At 40.3% G+C, this 19645-nt stretch overlaps 2 protein-coding genes across 4 annotated transcripts in view; one reads left to right on the top strand and one right to left on the bottom strand.

Moving 5' to 3' along the window:
* MGAT4A (alpha-1,3-mannosyl-glycoprotein 4-beta-N-acetylglucosaminyltransferase A) overlaps positions 1-19645 on the bottom strand; it is a 504464-nt gene that overhangs the window by 42480 nt on the left and 442339 nt on the right. The window lies entirely within an intron of this gene.
* Positions 1-19645, top strand: part of VWA3B (von Willebrand factor A domain containing 3B) — a 207824-nt gene that overhangs the window by 122461 nt on the left and 65718 nt on the right. For 2 of the 3 annotated variants that reach the window (XM_067704215.1, XM_067704216.1), the window contains exons 15-16: positions 8955-9082; positions 12182-12324. In XM_067704215.1, coding sequence (XP_067560316.1) covers positions 8955-9082; positions 12182-12324 — 271 coding nt within the window. Of the gene's footprint in view, positions 1-8954; positions 9083-12181; positions 12325-18615; positions 18733-19645 lie in introns of all 3 variants that reach the window. The other variant, XM_067704217.1, reaches the window with a different exon arrangement.

The raw sequence follows: 19645 nt of genomic DNA, 5'->3' as shown, positions 1-19645 counted from the left end.
CTAGGAATCTTAATATATTTTGTTTTTTTCTATGCTTTTTATTATGGAAAGTTTCAGACAAACACAAAAGTAGAAGAGTATATGGACCATGTACCTATCAGTCAAATTTAACAATTATCAGCATTTTGCCAAACTTCAGGAATCTGTATTTTTAACAAGCATCCTGGGGGTCCATACATAAAGTTCGTTAACCACTGCCTGTTTACAGACATTTGTGGGAAACTTCCAAAAAATTCAGACGTTAGGAAGTTGTCTTCTGACTTCTCAGGCTATATATCCACGTGACACCTGATAAAGCAATCCATTCTAATGCACTAATGGGAGAAAGTAAATAAAATCCTATGCTCCAGTCTTCCAGTCTTGGCCTGAAGATGTGCATTTCAAGAATGCCCTCGTATGGGCTTCCCTGGTGGCACAGTGGTTAAGAATCCGCCTGCCAATGCAGGAGACATGGGTTCGAGCCCTGGTCCAGGAAGATCCCCCATGCCACGGAGCAACTAAGCCCGTGTACCACAACTACTGAGCCTGTGTTCTAAAGCCTGTGAGCCACAACTGCTGAGCCCGCATGCCTACAGCCCGTGCTCCGCAACAAGAGAAGCCACCGTAATGAGAAGCCCACGCACCACAACGAAAGAGTAGTCCCCGCTCGCCGCAACTAGAGAAAGCCCGCGCGCAGCAACAAAGACCCAACACAGCCAAATAAATAAATAAATAATCCTTTAAAAAAAAAAAAAGAATGCCCTTCTAGAGAATGTGGTTTTTGTCCTACTGTCTGCTTTAAGGAATGACAAACCAGAGTACTGATGAGTGCTTACATGTGAGGAAACTACCAGAGTCTGGGGAATGAATCATCCAAAGGAATTGGAGGGAACAGTACTCTGAGCTCACACAAGGCAGAGAATACTGACTACTTCTATCAGTCATACTGGAAAACCTCATAATCTTATGGGCATTGGGTAGAATTTAAAGAATGATCTTCTCTTAGCAGTGGGAACAACCAAGCACTGCTCCAGTTCTGTCTAGAAAATCTTAAATGCAAGACCTGAAAGGATCAGTCCATTTCCAAGGAACTTAACTGCATCTCTGAACAAACCCCAAGAATAATTATAGGAAAGCAAAAATATCCACCACTCAACAAAGTAAAATCGACAGTTTCTGACATCCCATCAAATAGTACCAGGTATGCAAAGAAGCAGGAAAATACAGGTCCATAATGAGGAGAAAAAGCAAACAGAAAAAGTGAAACATGTAAAACGGACTCAGATGTTAGTATTAGAGCATGAAAACAGTTATTGTAACTGTATTTGATATGTTCAAAACGTTAGGGAGAGTCATGGAAGATACAAGTAAGACACAAATCAAGCTTCTGGAGATAAAAAAGTACCATGTATGAGATAATAAAATACATGTTAATAGGATGAACAGCAGATCAGACATTGCAGAACAAAAGATTAGTAAACTGCAAGATAGCAATAGAAATATCCAAAATGTAACATAGGAAAGAAAGAGAATTAAAACCAAAAAACCAGAAAAATAGAAAACAAGGCATCAGTGAGCTGTGGAAAAATTCAAGTAGCTTAAACATATATGAAGCAATAGTGACCAGAAATTTTACAAATTGGATTAAAACTGTAAATCCACAGATCCAAGAAACTCAGTGAATCCCAAGCACAATAAACACGAAGAAGACGACACCAAGTTACATCAGAATCAAACTTCTCAAAAACAGTGACAGAGAAAATTTTAAAAGAAGGTGAATTATGTACAGAGGAACAAAGATAAGAATGACAGCAGATTTCTCATTAGAAACAATGCAAGTGAAAAGAGAGTGACGTGACATTTTTAAAGTACTGAAAGAAAAACATCTGTCAGGGTAGAATCTATATGCAGAATGTATTTCAAAAAGCAAAGTTAATAAAGATATACAAAAACTGAAATAAGTCATCACCGATAAACTTGCAATACAAGAAATGTTAAAGAGAGTACTATATGTAGAAGGGAATCACACCAGATAGAAATACAGACCTACACCAAGGCATGAAGAGCAAAGGAAATGGTAACTGCATGGGTAAATACGTTGTTTTACCTTGTTATTTAAATCTAATTATAAATAACTGGAGGGATTTCCAGTTCCAGCAATAATGGAGTAGCCCCATTCCTCCTAGGTCCTCTGTCTTACAGCTTAAAAGCCCTGGACATAGAACAACAAACAAGCAAAGGAAGACTCTGAAAAGTAGAAAGAAGGAGGTGGAATGCCTTGGGGACCTCAGAACCTAAGGAATGACATGGCATGAGTTCTGTGGGTTTTGTTATTGTCTTCCATATACCCCAGATGGGGCACTGCCAGAGCCTCCAACCTGGAATCCCTAACAGGCACAGACCCAAAAAATGACCCAAGAACAACCTATTTCCCATAGCTTAGCCAAAGACCTTTTTGGCAATACCTGCCCTACTCCAGCCATACATCAATGGGAAGACTATATCCCCTTCCCCAGGATTTCAGTGGAGCTGAACAGGGAGATGATCTTCCGTTACCACCCACCTGCTCCATGGAAGGAAGTGATGGTGCTCTGATGTCCCTGTCAGGTGGTATCAGTATATCTGCCCAGAGAGCTAATATTCCAGCCCCGACATGGTGGAAGCCAGTGGCAATGCTTCTCTGCTGGGGTAGTGTGAGTGGGGCTGAATGGAAAGTTGATTCTCCAAACCCCACCAGGCAGAAGCAGGTGTGCTGCAAATCCTGCGCTAAGGTAGTATCAGAGGATTGAGAGGGAAGCTGGTCATCCATCCCGCCCCACTCCGGTAGAAGTAAGCAGTGCCCTCGTTCCCTAAGCAGGGTGTTGTCCAAGGCGTCCCGTGGGCAAGCTGAACCACCGTCCCACCAGGCAGCGCTGAGACTTAGCAAGGCACTGTGAGATCAGGGGCATCACTGCTAAGTCCAGTGGCAGCTGAACCACCGTCCCACCAGGCAGCGCTGAGACTTAAGGCACTGTGAGATCAGGGGCATCACTGCTAAGTCCAGTGGCAAGCTGAACCACCGTCCCACCAGGCAGCGCTGAGACTTAGCAAGGCACTGTGAGATCAGGGGCATCACTGCTATTCTTCACCACAGCCTTCATGGCAGAGGGATCAGCAAGGAGCTAAGCTTCCACAAACACCCAGCATCAATGAAAATGAAAAAGTAAGTGTGGGCTGGGGATAGGTGACACTCCACTTTCCCCCATCCTTTGTGTCAGTGAGGCTTGGTGAGAAGCTGCCTCCACAGCACCCACCAGCATAAGATAGTTGAGGTAGTATGAAATAGGACTAACCCCACAGCGCTCCTCCCGCAGTGGAGAGCTGAGCCTCTACCTCTATCCAGCATCAACAAGGTCAAAGGAGGTGTGCTATGTGGGGCTACTCAGTGCTCTGTTAACCCCTACCCTTAGGAGCCTCTGACTGTGAACAAAGTGGAGATAACTGTCCCACGAAAAGAGAGCTGAACTCCTGACTCTGGCCTCTGTGACAGTTCGCCTTGATGAAAACAGCTGAAAAAAAAAAAAATCACCAGATACACAGGTATGCCCAAGTGAAAATGAACTTTAACTATAAAAGTTCCCAAATATATAAAACATGTACCAGAAAAACAGGTTTACTGGAGTAAGTGAGAAGACTAGTCAAAGGGACACAGCCACAAGTGGCCCCCTCTGGGAAGCCTCTTTACCCCCATGGTCCTGAGACTCCACCTCTGTACAGAGATGCCAGAGTGGGAGGGAAAAATAGGCAGGAGGGACCCAGCCCAAGCAAATGGTCCACTCCAGGAAAACCCTTTATCAATGGGTCAAAGAAAAGTTCTCAATTTGCTTAGAACTGAATGAAAACAAAAATGCACATCAAACTATGTGGAACGCAGCTAAAACAGTGTTGGGAGTGAAATTTATAGCACTAAATGCTTATATTGGAAACCAGAAAATGTATTGAATCAACAATCTGCATTCTCACCCCAAGAAACTAGAACAAGAAGAGCAAAATAAACCCAAAGCAGTCAGAAGGAAGGAAACAATGAAGATGAGAGCATAAAATCAGTGAAATTGAAAATAGTAAAACAGTAGAGAAAATCAATGAGACAAAAAGCTGTTCCTTTGAAAAAAAATTCTCAAGAATTTGATAAAACCTCTCAGAAGGCTGACAAAGACAAAGAGAGTAGACACAAAGCACTAATATCAGGAATGAAATAGGGGACATCACAGTAGATCTCACAGTCATTAAAAGATAATAAAAGGAATACAACAAACAACTTTGCATTCATAAATTTGACAACTTAGCAAAAACATGGACCACTTCCACAAAATCCACCAACTACCAAAACTCAACCAAGATAAAATGGACAATGTGAATAGCACTAAAATCATAAAAAACTGAATTTATAATTTTAAAACTTCTGAAAGAGAAATACCAAGGCTCAGATGGCTCCATGGAGAATTTTAGCAAACAGTTCAAAAAATAATTAAACCAATTTATTTCAAAAAATAGGAGAGATCACTTCCTTCCTAATTCTCTTTATGAGGCCAGTATTGCCTTGACACCAAAACCAGAAGACAGTATTAAAAAAAAAAAGAAAAAAGAAATCCACAGACCAATATACCAATGAACAACGATGCCAAAATCCTCAATAATACATTAGTAACCTGAATCCAGCAGTGTATAAAAGAATTATACATTATGACCAAGGGGGATTTTACTCAGATGTACAAGGCTGGTTTGACATTAGAAAATCAATCAATGTAATCAAGTGTATTAACTGGCTAAAGAAGAGAAATCATATGGTCGTATTATTGTGCACAAATAGCCTTGACCAAATGCAACACCCGTTAATAATAAAAAAAACTCAGCAAAATAGAAACAGAGGGGAACTTCCTCAACTTACATCAACTTAATACCTACGAGTAAAATCATACTTAATAGTGAAAGGTTGAATAATTTCCTCCTACAATCAAGAACGTGGCAAAGGCATCCACTCTCACCACTCATATTTAACATACGACTGGAAGCTGTACCCATGGCAACAAGGCAAGAGAATAAACAAAAGGCATACAGATCAGAAAGGAAGAAAGAGACCTGTCCCTATTTGCTCGTAACATGTTGTCTACACATAAAACCCCAAGGAGCTAAAAAACAAAGCAAAACTCCTAGAACTATTAAGTGAGTTCAGCAAGGCCACTGGTTACAAGATCAGCACACAAAATTCAATCACATTTTGAGAAGTCAAAATTAAATATTCCATATTATTTACAATTGCTCCAAAGAATATGAAATACTTAGATGTATATTTAAAAAATATGTACAGGATTTTTATGCTGAAAATTACAAAAGGCTGAAGAAAGAAATCAAAGAAAACCTAAATAAATGGACAGGCGTATACCTTGTTCATGGATTGGATGACTGAACATATTAGAGATCTATTTGATTTATAGATTTAATCCAATTCCTGTCAAAATCCCAGAAAGGTTTTTTACAGACGTGGTCAAGCTTATTCTAAAATGTATATGGCAAGTCACAGGCCCTAGAAAACCCTACAAATCTTGAAAAAGAAGAATAAAGTGGGAGAAATAATTGCAGTATTAAGGCTTACAGTGTAGCTGCGTTAGTTAAGGCAGTATGGCTTTGGTGGAGAAACAGACACCTAGACCAATGGATAGAGTATAGAACCCAGAAGTGTACCCAGCATGCCAGTATGCCAAACTGATTTTTGACAAAGGTACAAAAGCAATTCAATGGGGGAAGGAGAGCCTTTTCAAAAAATGGTTGGAGCAATTGGACATTCACAGACAAAATAGTGAACCTCAACCTAAACCTCACCCTTCATGCAAATATTAACTCAAAATGGATTATGGACTTAAATGTAACACATAAAACTATAAAAATTCTGGAAAGAAATATGGAAGAAAATCTCAAGGACCTTGGGCTAGGCAAAGAATTTTTAGTCTTGAGAACAAAAGCATGATCCATAAAAGAAAAGATGGATAAATTGGACCTCATCAAAAATAAAACCTTTTGCTTTGCAAAAGACCCTGTTAACAGGATGAAAAGGCACTGGGAGTGTCTGCCGTTCCCTTGGGCGAAACTGGGCGAAGAGTACATGGGATCTCTCTGTATTATTTATTACAGCTGCATGAAATCTACAGTTATTTAATTTTAAAAAGACAATTTACTGGTAAAGCAAACAATAATCATAAATTCAACATCTAGTGATAAACTGCTCAAAAGACCCAAATTACCAAAACTCTCTCAAGAAGAAATAGATAACCTGAACAGCCTTACATCTATTTAAGAAATTAAATTTGTAGTTAAAAACCTTTATGCATAGAAGCCTCCAGGCCCAGATTGCTTTACTGCTGATTTACATCAAACATTTAAAGGAGAAAATAATATCAGTTCTACACAAACTCGTCTAGGAAAGTGAAAGGAGGGAATACTTTCATATGAGGCAAGCATTAACCTGATACCAAACCCTCACAAATACAATCAGACAAGAAACTTACCGGCTAATATTCCTTACGCATACAGAAGTCGAATGCATAAGGACCAAGTTGGGTTTATCCCAGAAATGCAAGTTCTGTTTAACATTTGAAAATTGATATACAATTCACCAAATTAACATACTTTATTAAAAACCTTACAGTCATCTCAATTTATGCAGAAAAAGTTTTGACAAAACCTAACACACTTTTCTAATGAAATCTCTCAGCAAAATATGAACAGAACAGACTTCCTCATTCTGTTAAATGGCACTTAGGAAAAACCTACAGCTAGCACCATACTCTAATAGTAAAAGATTGTACGGTTTCCCCCTCACATCAGTAAAATGGCAAGGTTGTCTGCTTTCACCACTCCTATTCAACAGTGTAATGGAAATTCTAGTTAGCCCAATAAACCAGGGGGCAGGAAAACCATCCAGAATGGAAAGGATGAAGTAAAACCGTCTTTATTTTCATTCAGCATGGTTATATATGTAGAAAATCCAATGGAATATACAAAAGTGCTGCTGGAGCTAATCATTGAATTTAGCAAGATTGTAGGATACAAGGTCAACATACAAAAATGAATTTTGTTTCTACATATTAGCAAAGAAAAATAAAAATTATCATTTACAATAGCATCAAAAGTATGAAACATGTAGGGACAAATTTGTCAAAATATGTGAAAGGGCCTGTATACTGAAAACTACAAAACATTGCCGAGGGATGTATCTTGTTTACGGGTCAGAAGACATCACAGTGTTAATATGTGCGTTCTTTCTCAATTGATCTTTAGATTCATCACAATCCCAATCAAAATCTCAGCAGGTTTTTTCAATTAAAAATTGACAAACTAATTCCATGGAAACTTTGAAAAAGAAAATCAAAGTTGGAGGACTAATACTGCCTGATCTCAAGACATATAAAGCTATAGTTATCAAGACAGGGTGGTATTAGTGTAAAGATAGGTATATAGATCAGCAGAACAGAATAGCAAAACCAGAAATAGACTGACACATATGTAGACAACTGATTTTCAACAAAGATGCAAAGGCAATTCAGTGGAAAAAGGATATAGTTTTTTTATTCCCCCCCAAAATGGTGTTGGAACAATTGGACAAAATAAACACAATTTCCTCCATACATCATGCCATATTCAAAAATTAATATGATACATGGATCCAAATGTAGAATCTAGGTCTTTTCCAGGTAGAGGAGAACATATGAAAAACCCTTTGAGACACTGTGTTAGCCCCCAAAAAATTTTTAATAGGTTATCAAAAGCATAGTCTATATAAGAACAAACTGATAAATTTGAGTTGATCAAAATTAAAAGCTTCTCTTTAAAAAACAATGCTAAGATAATGAAAAGACAAGTTGTAGACTGGGAGAAAATGTTTCCAGATTGTATATCTAATAAAGGACTAGTATCCAGAACATATAAAGTTCTCTCAAAACTCAAAGAAACAAAAAATAAGCAAAAGATTTGGACAGACATTTCATCAAAGAAGATATATGCATGGCAAACAAGATCATGAAAAGATGGTTAACATCATTCGTCATTAGGGAAATACACATTAACCATGATGAGATACCACTACACAGCTATCAGAATGGCTATAATTAAGACAACTGACCTCATCAAGTGTTTGCAATTATATGAAGGAACTAGAACTCTCATTCATTACTGGAGGGAATGTAAACTAGTACAACCGTTCTGGAAAAGTTTGATAGTTTCTTTAAAAGTTCAACATCACCAACCATTTGATCCAACCATTCCATTCCTATTTATTTACCCAAGAGAAATGAAAGCAGATGTCCATACAAAGACTTGTGCACAAATGTTCACAGCTTTAGTATTTATAATAGCCCAAACCTGGAAACTCAAACGTCCATCCACAGGTGACTAAATTTTGAATTCGGTATGTAATAGAATACTATTCAGCCATAAAAATGAATGTACTACTGATTTATGCTACATCATGGGTGAATCTCAAAATAATTATAAAAGTAAATAAAGCAAGCTAGACCAAAAAAGGGGTATATACTATATGAGTCCATTTAAATAAAATTCCAGAAAATTGAAACTAATATTATATAGTGACAGAAAGGAGATGAGTAGTTGGTTGGGGGAAGAGAGGTTTTGAGGCAGAGGAAAGGCAGATTTACAATGGGAAACTAGAAGGCTTTCGGGGGTAATGGATATGATTATTGTCTTCATTGCAGTGATGACTTCACAGGTGTGACTGTCGAAACTACTCAAATGGCACACTTCACGTACATTCAGTTTATTATAATATAAATGAATTATACCTCAATTGGGCTGTCTAAAAAAGGAATAATATAAGAACTACATGAAATTCTTTAGATTCTCCTTTTCCTGATACAGTTCGTTTTCTGTTAGAAATGTTTGAAATCTGAACTCTAATCTTGTAATGCATTAACTTATTTTGGCAGAATGAAGATCTGACTCTTTTAATTAAGGAAATGGAGCAGGGACGCAGTGACCTGGAGAGGGTACAAGACCTTTACTCGGAGTCCTTGGTCATGGACTGGTGGTACAACGGAGAAAAGGATGGAGACAGGTGAGCACAGCAGAGCTCCCACTTCCCCATCGCAGGGGGTCCCCTAGGATGCTCTGCTGGATCTCTTTGCCACTTCTTTCTGCAGTGCTTTGTGAGATTTCTTTTAAAGAATCACATAGTATGATTATGTTAGGATTTTTGTTTAAGCAAAGGGAACTCATAATCTAGTAAATTAATAATGATTGGCAGACTTTCCTGGTGGCACAGTGGTTAAGAATCCACCTGCCAATGCAGGAGACACGGGTTCGAGCCCTGGTCTGAGAAGATCCCACATGCCACAGAGTAACTAAGCCAGTGCGCCACAACTACTGAGCCTGCGCTCTAGAGCCCGCAAGCCACAACTACTGAGCCCACGTGCCACAACTACTGAAGCCCACGCACCTAGAGCCCGTGCTCCGCAACAAGAGAAGCCAGTGCAATGAGAAGCCTGCGCACCGCAATGAAGAGTAGCCCCCGCTCACCACAACTAGAGAAAGCCCAGGCACAGCAACGAAGACCCAACGCAGCCAAAAATAAAAATAAATAACTTAAAATTTTTTTAAATATATTAAAAAAATAATAACGATTGACTTACAGAGGCCACATGGTCATCCTTATATGTAGATTCTGAAACCCTTGCATGAGCCCTAAGGATGTCTCATTTCCACCCAGTGAGGACAATACCCCCCACCAACCGAAGCAGTGACGGAGCAGAGCAGGAGTGCTGTGTCATGAAGGAGATCTGACTCAGGGTCAGGAGGCCAAGGTCCAGACTTCACTCTGTGTGGCCTTGGTGGATCTCCATATTGTCCATTGCCATGGGTCTCAGTTTCCTCATCTTTAAAATGATGGCTGTGGTGGTAGAATTTGGGATAGACGATTCCTTAGGTCTTTTCCCATCCTATATTCTAATATGTTTATTTTGGGGGTTTTTGTGTTTGGTTGGTTGGTTGGTTTTGGGGGGTTTTGGGCTGTGCCGCACGGCTTGTGGGATCTTAGTTCCCCAACCAGGGATTGAACCTGGGCCCTCGGCAGTGAGGGCGCAGAGTCCTAACCACTGGGCCGCCAGGGAATTCCCTCTAATATGTTTCTAACTAGTAGTTCTTAAATAAAGATCAAAACCACCCTAACAAACACTCAGAAAATGTGTCAAATCTTATTTAAATGATTTCACATTGTACACATATTCAAGTGTCACAGCTTCATATAAATACCCCATCAGGAAGATGTCTTTTTATTTAAAAGAGTGATAGCAAAATGGAAAGAAGTTGAAAATACATATTAATCAGGATTTCTCCTTCTTCGAAATTTATTGTCTTCCTCTTAGCAAACTAAGCATTTAATATGGGCTGGGGGCAGGGCATGAGCATGGAATCAGTAAAAAGATAAATGTTATACCAGGCATCTCTTTTTTTTTTTTGCAGTAAGTGGGCCTCTCACTGTTGTGGCCTCTCCTGTTGCGGAGCACAGGCTCCGGACGCGCAGGCTCAGCGGCCATGGCTCACGGGCGTAGCCGCTCCGCGGCATGTGGGATCTTCCCGGACCAGGGCACGAACCTGTGTCCCCTGCATCGGCAGGTGGACTCTCAACCACTGCGCCACCAGGGAAGCCCCCAGGCATCTCTTATAATGAGATTTTACAGCATTATTTTTTTTAAATTTGTTTGGGAAAGCTTAGATACATCTCCTAAATCTGGAGAATTTAAGCAAATAAACTAAGAAATAAATGAGCAGCACATCAGTGTCAATTATCTTCTCTATACTTTTCAGCTAGTACCTTACCTGTCTTCTTCCCCTTGCTTAATCAAACTAAAAAATGTCAGGACAACATGACCAGCTATTGCTTGGAAGTTGGTTTGGTCAGTTGACTGTAGCTGCTATTGATTGACTAGTAGATGTATTTTTGGTTTTTTATATGTATATATATTTTAGGGGCTCTAAGGAGCAGGTTCTAGAGTCATGCAGAGGAGTGTTTTAATCCAGGCTTCCCACCATTACATGTTAGTAACTTTGGGCAAGCTACTTAACCTCACTGAGCCTCAATTTCCTCATCTATAAGAGGGGAGTAATGGTCATCATAGGGTTGTTGGGTGGATTAAATGAGGGCATGCCTGGCACATAATAAGAGCTCTGAATTAATATAAAGAAAAGAGTAAAATGCAGTGCCTCATTCTATAGATATTATGCTTCTGTACTTCCTTATAACATATCGTTAGGAAAAGTTAATTCGCCTACCTAGCTGTGGTTGAAAACAGATTGAGTTTTTTACCAGGTGGAATAAATGTTACAGCCTCCAAATCTCATCTCCCTTCTTTCTTTTTTCAAACATTTACTAGTACAAATCATACGCCAGGCGAACTGGGGTGCACAGATGAATGTAAGCCTGGGCCCTTGTCACAGGATGCAGTGTGGTGGGGCATCATGGGACACTGGGCGGGTGCTCCATGGAGATGGGCTTGGAGGGGGAGGTGAAGGAAGGAAGGCGTGCTTTACAGTGCTGGAGCAGGAGGTTGTTCTGGAAACTCCTTTCTGTGGTTGCTGTGTTCAGAGTGTCAGAGAAGGTGTGTCTGGGAAAATATTTAGGAATTTTGGGGGATCCCTCCTGGCCCGAGATCTTCAACAGAATGGTTTGCCATGATCTGGTGCTGGCAGAGGGTTCAAGGCAGGGGTTTCCCTTCTCTGGCTTTTATAAGAGCTAGCTGTTCAACCCTTTAGTTAGAGAAAAGGGTTTCTATAATGCTTTCTGCTTTACAACAGACTCTTTCTGGAGTTAATCCTCTCATCAGCTCCATGCTGTTAGGGCCCAGCTGATGTTTCCTTCAGTTTGTGGGTGAGGGAAGTGATGAAATTTAGAGGATCGAGCGACTGCACTTAGTCACATAGCTGGCAAGGAACAGAGCTGTGGTGTGAGCCAGGGCTGGGCTCCTGTCCACTCTTCTGCGGGGGCAGAGATAAATGACTATTCTTATTTTAACCAAATATAAGGGGAGCGGCTCACTTCTTAAGCTTGCAGCATTCAACACGATTGTATTGATCTAGCTCTGCCTTGTTGATGGAAATTTTGTTTTCCCCTCCTTTTTTTTTTCTTTCATTTTCTTTGTCTACTTTTTATCTAAAACAGGCATCAAAAAGAAATCTGTTCCATTGTTTCAACCCCAGAAAAATGTGCAAAATCTCACGCTGATGTCGAATCAACACGAATGTCGAAAGTACCAGAGGACCTGTCAAGTCAAAAGATTCAGAAAAAGAAAGTCCTCCACGCAGGTATCAGTGAACGAAATGGTTTGACTCTCATTACCAGTTTTCCTTTAATGCAAGAAGGTAGAATAAAACTAAAGCCCCATAATATTTTAAAAGAAGCCTAAACCTGTGTTTTTTTAATTGAAATTTTTATAGAAGTGATTATACATTCACATGCAGTTATGAGAAATAATACAGAGAGCTCCCGTATATCTGCTCTTCACCCAGCTTCACCCAATGGTAACATCTTGAAAAAATAGCACAATTTTGCAACCATAAGATCGACATTGATACAATCCACGATCTTACTCAGATTGCCCCAGTTTTACATGTGTTCATTTATGTGTGTGTGTGTACTTCTATATGATTTTATCATACATGGTTTCATATTTCCACCATCACAGTCAAGCTACAGAACATCTCCATCACCACAAGAATCCCTGGCATTGCTCTTTTATAACCACGGCCATCTCCCTCCGACACCCTTTCCCAATTCTTGGGGACCACTAAGTTCTCCATTTCTAAAATGTCATTTCAAAAATGTTATATAAAATGGAATTATACAGCACATAACCTCTGGGTTTTGGCTTTTTTCACTCAACATATTTTCCTTGGGATTCATCCAGATTTCTGGCAGGTATCAGCAGTTCAATCCTTTTCATTACAGAGTAGTAGCCTGTGATATGGATGTACCAGAGTTGGTTTAACCATTCATCTGTTGAAGGACATCTGGGTTGTTTCCAGTTTGGGGCTATCAGGAATACAGCAGTTATAAACATTTTTGTACAGGTTTTATGTGAACATAGTTTTTCATTTCTTTAAGATAAAGCCCAAGGGTGCCATTGCTGAGTCATATAGTATTGAATGTTTAGTTTTATAAGAAACTGCCAGACTACTTGCTGGAGTGGCTGTGCCATTTTATATTATCACAGCAAAGAATGAGTGATTCAGTCTCTCCACATTCTCGCCAGAACTTGGTATTGATTGTCGCTCTTTTCTATTTTAACTGTTCTGATAGGTGTGTAACATCTCACGGTGGTTTTTACTTGCATTTCCCTAATGGCTAGTGATATTGAACATCTTTTTATGTGCTCATTCACAATATGTCCTCTTCTGTGAAATAGATATCCTCTTCCATATATCCTTTTCAGTGAAATGTCTGTGCCCATGTGCTTTGCCCATTTTCTATGTGGATCGATTTGTTTTTTATTGGTGAATTTTGAGAGTTCTTCATGTATTCTAGATACTAGGTCTTTATCAGATATGTCGTTTGCAAATGTTTTCTCCCAGTCTGTAGCTTGTCTTTTCGTCCTCTAATTAGGGTCTTTGGCCAGGCAAAAGCTTTTAATTTTGATAAGATCCAATTTATCAGTCTTTCCTTTATGGATCATGGTTTTGGTGTCAAATCTAAGAAATCTTTCCCTAACCCTAATTCCTGAAGATTAGCTTTTATGTTTTTTCCTACAGATTTTGTAGGTTTATATTTTACATTTAAGTCCATGATTCACTTGAGTTAATTTTTGTATAAGGTGTGAGTTTTAGATCAAGGTTTTTTATGTTTGTTTGTTGTTTGGCCTATAGATGTTGCTTCAGCAGCATTTGTTGAAAAGGCTATACTTACTCCATTGAATTAATTTTGCACCTTTGCCAAAGATCATCTGGGCATATCTGCGTGGGTTAAATCTAGACTGTATGTTCTGTTTCAGTGATCTATGTGTATATCTCTCCACATAGATCACTGATCAATGTCTTCATTAATGTAGCTACCAGGTAAGCTTTAATATCAGATACAGTGATTCTTCCAACTTTATTTTTCTTCTGCAAAATTATTTTAGCTATTCTAGGGCCTGAAATTTCTGCTTAAATTTTAGAATATGTTTGTCTCTGTTTACTAAAAACCCTCTCAGATTTTGATAGGAATTGCATTAAACCTGTAGATCAATTTGGGAACAACTGACATCTCCACAATGTTGACTCATCCAGCCTCTGAATGTGGCATGACCCATGAACATGACCCCTGACCATGACCATGTATTTAAATCTTCTTTGATGTCTTACAAGCAGCATTTTGTAATTTTCAGTTTACACATCCTGTACATATTTTGTTAAGTATATACCTAATTATTTCATTTGAGTATTTTGAACAATTACAAATGGTATTGGTTTTTTAATATAGGTTGCTGTATGTTCATTGTTAGTGTATCAACATGTGATTGATTTTGTGTGTTGATCCCATAATGAACAACCTTACAGAACTCACTTAATGGTGCTAGGGGTTTTTTGGGTTTTGTGGGTGTTTTTTTTAAAATTTTGGTGTGTGTGTGTGAATTCCTTACTGTTTTCACATATACAATATGTTATCTGCAAATTTGGACAGTTTTATCTTCTTTTCCAGTCTTTCTGGCTTTATCTCTTTTTCTTGCCTTGTTGGCAGAAGCTAAAACTTCCAGCACTATGTTTAACAAGGGTGATGAGAGTGGGCATCCTTGCCTTTATCCTGGTCTTAAGGGGGAAAGATATTCAATCTTTCCCCAGTAACTATGATTTTAGCTGTAGGTTTATTGTAGATATTCTTTATCAAGTTGAGGAAGTTCCCCTCATTCCCAGTTTTCTGAGAGTTTTTATCATGAGCTGGTGCTGGATTTTGTCAAATGCTCTTTCTGTGTCAAATGATATATCATATGGTTTTCCTTCTTTAGTCTATTGATATGATGGTGGATTACATTGATTGCTTCAAATGTTGAAGCAGCCTTGTATGTCTGGAATATCTTCCACTTGGCCTTAGTGTTTATTTGCAGTGCTTTTGAGTGTAACTCTTTGTATGGTTTCTCTGGGTATAGCAGCATATAAACATGACTTATAACACTCTTCTGGTATCAGCATTTTACCACTTTTTGTGAGTGTGGACATCTTACTTCAATTTAGGTTTCTTTGCCTTCCCCAGTTTTAAATATCATTGTCTTGAGTATCAGGTGATGCTACAATTTTTATTTAAATCATCAAATATGATTTCTAAATCTCAAGAGGAAAGGATAATCTATTGTATTTACCATATTTTTGCTCTCTTTTGTTCTTTCTTCCTTCCTGATTCTCCAAAGTTCCTTCTTTTATCATTTCCTGTCTGTTTGAGGAACTTCTTGTGTTCAGTCTTTAAAGGTAGGTCTGCTAGCCACAATTATTTTTTATTTTTTCCTTGTCTAGGAATGTTTTTATTTTCTCTTCGTTCCTGAAGGACATTTTTGCCATATTCAGAATTTGCAGTTGATTGTTCTTTCCTGTCTGTAGTTGAAAAACATAGTGCCTCTTCCTCGGGCCTCCTGCTTTTTAAATGTGAAATTTGCTGTTGTTCAAACTGGTGCTTCCCTCTAGGTACTGGGTCCTTTCTCTCTGGCTTGCTTTAAAAATTGTTTCTTTGTCTCGAATTTTCAGTGTTGAACTATAACGCATCTTGGCATGGATTTCCTTGGGTTTACCCTGTTTGGGGTTTGCACAGCTTCTTGATTTGTGTGTTGTATCTTTCACCAAATTGGGGAAGTTTTCGTCTATTATTCTTCAAATGGTCTCTCAGTCCCACTTTTTTCCTCCCTGTCTTGGGACTCTGATAATATGAATATTGGGTATTTTGCTATTACCCTACAGGTCCCTGAGGCTCTGTTTATCTTTTCTTATTGTATTTGCTCTCTGTTGTTAAAATTGGCTGAATTCTATTTTTATGTCCCCAGAGCTCTCTGATACTGCCCTCTGCCATTTTCACTCTACTACGGAGCTCATCCAACAATTTTTTTTTATTTCTCATATTTTATTTTTCAGTTCTACAATTTCCACTTGGAAACTTTTATAACTTCGGTTTCTTAGCTGAGATTTTCTATTTGTTTATTAGTTTCAAGAGAAATTGTAATTAATTGCTGAAGCATGTTTCTGACATGCTTTGAGATCCTTGTCAGGTAATTCCAGCTTCTGACTCATCATGGTATTGGCATCATTTGATTGTTTTTTCTCCATCAAGGTGTGATTTTCTTTATTCCTGATATGATGGGTGATTTTTTTTACAGTATCCTGAATGTTTTGTCTATTATGTTAGGGACGCTGGATGCTGTGTAAATCTTTTATTTTAGGAAGCAGCTGTCCTGTTTAAAGTTAGCCCATAGGTCATGGCCTGCTCTTGTGGGTTGTGGTTCCGGTGGTAATTTCATTTTCACAGCCTTTGTGGTGTTATTTTGGTGCTTGGTTTCCTGGTGTCACTGGGGCTCCTACTGGTGCTGCCTGAGGGAGCAGAGGAGTATCCCAGGCCAGGATGCTAGATGCCTCTCAGTGGAGGAAGGTTGTGGTGGCTTCCCCTGCCACACACACACTGTCTCTTGCGTGTCCCCATGTCTCTGGGCAGGAGAAGAGAGCCTCAACCCTGTAGGGACCAAGAGGCATTGGCTGAAGCTTGGTCCCTCTTGCATGATCTGTCCATTTGCCCTGGTGTCTCTGTCTTGAGCCCATGGGGACAAAGAGGATTCCCATACTGGGCCACTTGTGCGGCAGCATCCCTCGTGCCAGTCCTGCCTGCCCATTCCAGGAAACGTGGCTTCTGCTAGAAATGCTGCTTGCCGCTCATCCTGAACGTCTTAATGGCCTTTGGTCATTTGTACCCGGTCACTTAGGTTTGGGATTGTTGCTGTTGGCAGGCATCCCTGTGCTGAGTTTTTATTCTGTTTCAGTCTTTAATTTAGAAGAGTGATGAAATGTGGTGACTGACTGTACAGAGCTGGGGGAGTGGTTAAATGCTTGAATGCACTGCCAGATCAACATACTTTTACTCCTTATTTTCAAAGTTTGGGAATAGCACAGTTGTTATGTTTGGGGGCTTCGCGAGCTAAATTTCATTTTCACTTGGACACACCTCTTGTGTTTGCCCAGCGAGTTTGATCGAGGTGGCCTGCCGGTGTGGTCAGGGGCAGGAGTTCAGCTCTCGTATGTGGATCATTCATCTCCTTTGCTCACAGACATGGCTCCTGAGAAAATGTATCCTTCTTAATTCCTTGTTACAGAGGCAGCCAAAACAGGAATCACCCTGTCTGTTGCCTAGGAAAACAAATAACACATAGCACACTCCTAACTCCATGCATGGAGACCACGGGTGTTATCTTCCTGTGCAAAAGATAGACAATGCAGGCTTCCCTGGTGGCGCAGTGGTTGAGAGTCCGCCTGCCGATGCAGGAGACACGGGTTGGTGCCCCGGTCCGGGAAGATCCCACATGCCGCGGAGCGGCTGGGCCCGTGAGCCATGGCCGCTGAGCCTGCGCGTCCGGAGCCTGTGCTCCGCAGCGGGACAGGCCACAGCAGTGAGAGGCCCGCGTACTGCAAAGAAAAAAAAAAAAAAGATAGTGCAGATTATTAGCTAATGTTCACTCTAATTGTCTAATTTCTTGTAAGAGAGGGTAAGTCCCTTCTTGTCCAAAATAGGACACATTTCATTTATGAATACCACATAATGCCTTGGTACTACAGAAGGCATCCAGGTCGTGAAGTACAGAACACATTTACAGTTAGTCTGGTTTCTGTGACCACGTGGGAAAAGTAATCAGCATGTCTTGGTACAAACTTATTATCCTCTAAAGCACACAAATTCAATGTCAGAATTTGATAAGTGTCTACTTTCTAGTTGAAAGGACCCAACAGAGGATAGAAAATCATATAAATAAAGGCTTAGACAGCAACTGTGGTCAGCAGAGTTTATAAAATGAACTACAGAGATGTCCCGCTGTAAACCCTGCAAGCTGTGAGTGTGATGGGGCATCACTCCCATGATTCTGGGAGTGATAAGAGTGTTATGTGACCTCGGCCAGGTTCTCTAGGAGAGCCCAGTGTACTCACGTGAGCCCCTGAAAGCAGGGTCTTTTACCAGCTGGTGGCAGAAGAGGAAGTCAGAGATATTTGGGGCATGAGGGCCATCGGCGTGCCATTGTTGGCTTGAAGATAGAGGGGGCCCATGAGTAGGAAAGGGGGTGCTTAAGGAGCTGAGACAGGCCCCCGGCTGACAGCCAGCAAGGATATGGGACCTCAGTCCTACAACTGCAAGGAAATAAGTTCTGCCGACAACCTGAATGAGCTCGGAAAGAGATTTCTCTCCAAGAGGGGCAGAGTTTGAACTCAGATCAGTGGAACAAGCCATTACCGCAGCATTTACTTGGTGGCAGTACTGTCCCCCTGAGGGTTGGGAGACTGAACCTGCTTTCTTTTTAAAGGATCCAAGAATGTAGTTGCATCTCATGAAATACCTCCTTCCAACCCACATTCCTTTAACCCTTCTCCCTGTGGTACCCACAGAACCAACCAAAACCCGCCTACTCAGGAGCCAGCTGTCCACCCTCAGGAGCTCAGCTTGCAGTGAGAGGAAGGACGGCCTTTCCAATTCCAGCAGCTGGAACACTCCAAGCGACAGAGGCAAGCCAGCAAGGGTCTCTAGGTCAGGAAGCCCAGGGTGGTCTCCTCTCCCCAGTGTGTCTGCTCCTGAAAGAGCTGGGTAGAGGTACTTTGGGGGGAAAACAAATCATTTTTAAGTGAGTCCAGAGAGCTTCCTCTTCAAAGGACTCCCTTGTAAATCAGGTCGTCTTGCTTTAGTGAACTGGATTTTCTTAGGGTCAGACTTGCGTATATGGTGCCTGGGTGTTTAATACACCCGTGGCTCGTACAACCGCGGCCCTAGTGGTGATGCTCGCTGTCACTGCGTGGTTTGAACTTGAAAACCTAGTACTTCATAGCTGGTTTATTTTCTTCCCCTCGTTCACAGGTGGCGCCATCCGGCAAGCCCCTCTCCGATCCACACTGTCAGCCTTTTGGGGGCTAAATGTGAGGAAAACGAGACTTTTCCCCTCAATTGTTATGACGACTGATAATATCATTATTCTTAAAATAGTAAATTTTAAGAATAAATTTCCTAAAAGTTTAATTCCTGTAGCACTTCTCCCTATCTTTCAAAGAGTTGATAAATAATAAATCCCCAGCTAAACACACACATCCACACAAGCCCCTAAGTAGTAGGAAGCGCCTGAGGGACAAATTTACACCTGTTGTTACTGAGCCATAGCTTAATCAAACCCTGTGTTCTTCAGTGCTGATCGTGTGATGCCTTTTCCTCTGTTTCAGTTAACCTGCCCTATCTCCTAAATCTGCTACGTGCACAGTCCTTTAAGGGGCTTATCCCATGATGATCGGGATATGATTTCTTAGGCATTTAACTAGCTCACTCCCAAACACCCCTTCTTTCTACATGCTGCTGATTCAACTAGCTCATATCCCTTTTCATTTATGAATCCAAGATTCTATGAGGATATACATTAAAAACTCCAAATAATAA

This window comes from Pseudorca crassidens, chromosome 14, assembly GCF_039906515.1.
Source record: "Pseudorca crassidens isolate mPseCra1 chromosome 14, mPseCra1.hap1, whole genome shotgun sequence".
Taxonomy (NCBI): domain Eukaryota; kingdom Metazoa; phylum Chordata; class Mammalia; order Artiodactyla; family Delphinidae; genus Pseudorca; species Pseudorca crassidens.
This window is presented reverse-complemented; position numbering and strand designations above follow the sequence as displayed.